Source organism: Arachis duranensis, chromosome 7, assembly GCF_000817695.3.
Source record: "Arachis duranensis cultivar V14167 chromosome 7, aradu.V14167.gnm2.J7QH, whole genome shotgun sequence".
Classification (NCBI taxonomy): Eukaryota; Viridiplantae; Streptophyta; class Magnoliopsida; order Fabales; family Fabaceae; genus Arachis; species Arachis duranensis.
Window position 1 is genome coordinate 72,334,335 of NC_029778.3, and position 4,179 is coordinate 72,338,513.

Consider the following 4,179-nt stretch of genomic DNA (forward strand, 5'->3'; position numbering starts at 1 on the left):
CTCTACAGTATAATTAACCTCAGGCACGCTAGAATTTATTAGGGTTTTTTACTTAAATAAATTATTTGGGGTTCAAAATTACCTGATTCCCTTGAAACAAATTCTGCAACCTGATTACCCTTTTTGTATTATTATATAAATCGTCCTAGGGTGCAAAGGGTTATATAAAACATGAATCATGTCACCCTAGGACGATTAATACATGAATTTGTGAGGCAAATTAAGAGTAAATCGTGGCAGGGCTTCTTGGGTTAGAAGTGGAGTATAAATCGTCTCAGGGTAGTAGGTTTTACGTGTTCATGGGCTAAACCAAACTGGGCTGCCACGATTTATGTGTTATTGGGACCCTCCTCAGCCTGGGACGATTTATGTGTTACTTTGTAACACTCACAGGACTGGGACGATTTATGCCCAAGTTATAACCCTAAGGAGTCAAGCACGAGTCACATTTGCAGTTGCTGCGGCGGAAAGGGTGAGAGGAGGTTTGGGAGCCACCATTGTTCACCGGAGAGGAAGTTTGGGGAGAGAAGTGTTTCGGGTGTGGGGACCAGCCGGTGGCGGAGGTGCAACTGGTGGTGGGCAGAGGCGTCTGAGTGGCACAGAGGGTGGTGGCAGTGGGCCGCCAGTGGCCGGCTGGTGGAGTTGGGAATCTGTCCGGCGGTGATAATGGCCGCTAACCAAGGAGATATGTACCGCCTAAACGACATTGCGCATGTTGCCGGATTTATAGATCAAGAGGTAAGTTTTTGAATTTTGTAATGTTGTTGAGTCGATGCCATGGGTATGTTAAGTACATTGATATGTTGGATGATATAGTATGTTGGATGATATTGTATAGGGTGAATATGCATCTTAGAATATTTTTTGATTATGACGTTGGCGGATACCATGTTTAGTGATTTAGTTAGTTTTTGGTATAGTATAAGACGTTAGAAATCAGTGTTCTTAATAGATTATGGAATTCGCTCATGACTGGGTGATGGTTCTGATGGCAGAATCATTAAAATATTTGTTGTTGTTACTATTGATAGCAGAACAGGACTAGATCGGACCGGACCGGGCATGGACCGGACCAGACCGAACCGAATCGAACCGAACCGGTTGGGTGTGGTCAAACCCGGAGTAAAATGGTTTAAACTAATATCACTCGGTAAGTCCGGTTCGATCGAACCGCTTGAGTTTAAATTTTTTTTTAAAATGTTGAAGTTGGATTATTAGTGAAAATATGTATTTTAATTTTTATTTTTAAAAATTTTTATATAAATTATTTTTTAAATAATATAGGACCGGGTCAATCGGTTCAACCGATGAAGTATCGGTTCAACCATTAACCCGGTGACTTGATCGGTTCGGTTCTGCATTTTTTGGTTATTACATTATATTGGTAATGTCGAATTGAACATGAAATGTTATTATGAACATATCCATTTTGATGCCATCTGTGAGTTGGATATTTGTCTTGGACTAAGTTATTTTCTATGTCTGTCTGTATAAGGACCCGAATTAATGATGTGCTTATGTATGCGTATTTTCAGCTAACCCGATGCGTTAGGAGCGTGCATCGGCAACAGAAGATGATACTGCATGATCTTATACTCCCGTACTTAGATCGTGCCAACCTATTACATGTTGCTCGGTTGAATGATTATTGGTTCAAGCTTGATGAGCCGCTGATCAGTGCTTTTGTGGAGCGATGGCGTCTCGAGACGCATACATTCCACATGCCATTTGGGGAGTGTACCATAACACTGCAAGATGTGGCATACCAGTTTGGCCTTCCTATTGACGGTCATGCAGTGAGTGGGTGCCTCAGCGACTTCGAGCAGTTGATGGACGGTGGCAAGCCTGCATGGGTGTGGTTTGGAGAGTTATTTGGTGAACTCCCACCGGATGACTGCATCGATGACTTCACAGTTTCTTTTTCTTGGTTCCAGAACAAGTTCAGAGTATTGACCGCTCATGCGTCAGAGGAGACGGTACAGATCTACGCACGGGGTTACATTATGATGTTGTTGTCCACTGCGCTGTTCACGGATAAGTCTGGTGCCAGGGTACACTTACGGTGGCTCCCGTATGTTGCAGACCTCGATGGACTCGGCAAGTATAGCTGGGCTTCGGCCACTTTGTCTTGGTTGTACAGGTATCTCTGTAGGGTTGCAAATCGGAATGTAAAGAACCTCGCTGGACCGTTGTCACTACTACAGTCTTGGATTTTCTGGCGTTTCCCGGCATTCAGGCCTAGAGGGTTTGATGCTATTCTCTGGCCGCTTGCTGCGAGGTATATCATTTTGATGCATAATCATTTTCATGCACATGTTTGTATGATATTTTATAAGCTCACTTCTGTTCACTTTGTAATGAAGCAGGTGGGGTCGGTTTCTTCCGTCGTCGGATGAGAAGGGACCCCGTGTGATTGCTACCCGACACAGATTAGATAGGCTGACTGGCGATGATGTAAGTTTGAATGTCTATAATGCTATTCACTGCATTTCTGTTTTCATATAGTCGGTTGGGGATGTTGACTGATTTCCATGTTGCAGTTCATTTGGATGCCATACAGCAGTCTTGAGGTGATCCAAGTAGTCCATTGATATCTCTGTTGCTAGACACGTGTGTGGTCCATTGTACTTTCTAACCTCCCAGTAGCCTTTCCTCTGTCTCATAGTGACACGGATCAGCCAATTACAACCATTCCCGAACTGGACACACTTCCCATGATACTTCAACTGGTCTGACTCAAACACTTTATACTCTACACCTTGCCGAATATTATAACTCTTGATTGTCAGTACAGCTTCCTCTTTTGTTTCAAACCGTTGCCCGACCTCAAACTCGTCCGTGCCAATCACACTAGGCCTTTCTCCGTGAATCACCGGGTGATGCTGATCTACATTTGCGGCCTGGTTCATTGCTTCAAGGTCCAATGTGGTAAAGTGTCGAGGGTACTGCTGCGTACCACTGCTACCATGGGTTTGAGCTCCCACGGTAACTGCGGTGTCCTCTTCGCCGTCGCTCTCGTCACCAATAATTGGTGGCTCCGAATCTGACCCATCATCACCTATAGCCTCCGCAAACGGATCTCTCTCTCTTACCTCCATGAATGCGGGTGCACCATCAACTACAGGTTCAGATCCCATCGCAGCTGCAAGCTGGCCGAAGCTACGCCCATCACCCAAGTCATCACCCGAGACAGGCAAATCAGCAGCAAAAGATGGGGACAAAACAAGTGGAGTCACCGGTTTCCCTGTTGGAACGGCGGTGGAAGTTCCTTCTAAGACGCCAGTGGGCAGATTCGGACCAGTTCCCCCGCTGCTGCCCTCCACGTCAACCAATCTGACAAACAACTCCAGCGCCCCTAAGTCGGGAAATCTTGTTTGACTATGAAATATAACTCGCATGTCGTCATCACCCAACATCGCATACTTCCCAAACTTAACATAACCGGGCTTCAATGATATCAGAATACGAAAAAATAATTGCTTCACGCGTTTTTTACCACACTTTCCAGCCTTCTCTAATATACTACTGTGCAAATCCATCAATGTCGTTGACGGAGTTATAAACACACCTATCTTCTTTTTGCTAGAAAAAGTTACACCCTCACTTGTATTTTCATCTATTTTTCCCCGGTGATGCACTAACAAGAAAATACTCTCCGCCATCTCTCACACCCTCAACATATGTCCCGTGTGGCTCGTCTGTGTGAAACTCGTTTATTTATAGAGTTTCTGCCTGGATAAATCGTGCTTGACTCCTTAGGGTTATAACTTGGGCATAAATCGTCCCAGCCCTGTGAGTGTTACAAAGTAACACATAAATCGTCCCAGGCCGAGGAGGGTCCCAATAACACATAAATCGTGGCAGCCCAGTTTGGTTTAGCCCATGAACACGTAAAACCTACTACCCTGGGACGATTTATACTCTACTTCTAACCCAAGAAGCCCTGCCACGATTTACTCTTATTTTGCCTCACAAATTCATGCATTAATCGCTCTAGGGTGACATGATTCATGTCTTATATAACCCTTTACACCCTAGGACGATTTATATAATAATACAAAAAGGGTAATCACGTTGCAGAATCTGTTTCAGGGGAATCAGGTAATTTTGAAGCCTAAATAATTTATTTAAGTAAAAACCAATTTATTAATTTTGTACTATTATTTAGTTATTAATTTA

At 43.9% G+C, this 4,179-nt stretch overlaps 2 protein-coding genes across 2 annotated transcripts; one reads left to right on the forward strand and one right to left on the reverse strand.

The window, feature by feature from the left end:
- The first annotated feature begins 666 nt into the window (after positions 1 to 666).
- On the forward strand, positions 667 to 2,396 carry LOC107459427 (protein MAIN-LIKE 1-like). Its single transcript, XM_016077659.1, has 2 exons — positions 667 to 738; positions 1,536 to 2,396. The coding sequence occupies exons 1-2, from the start codon at positions 667 to 669 to the stop codon at positions 2,394 to 2,396; spliced, it is 933 nt and encodes a 310-aa protein (XP_015933145.1).
- An 84-nt stretch (positions 2,397 to 2,480) lies between these two features.
- Positions 2,481 to 3,539, reverse strand: LOC107459428 (uncharacterized). The gene has a single exon (XM_016077660.1). It carries the CDS (start codon positions 3,537 to 3,539, stop codon positions 2,481 to 2,483), a length of 1,059 nt encoding a protein of 352 aa, XP_015933146.1.
- Between the last annotated feature and the right edge of the window lie 640 nt (positions 3,540 to 4,179).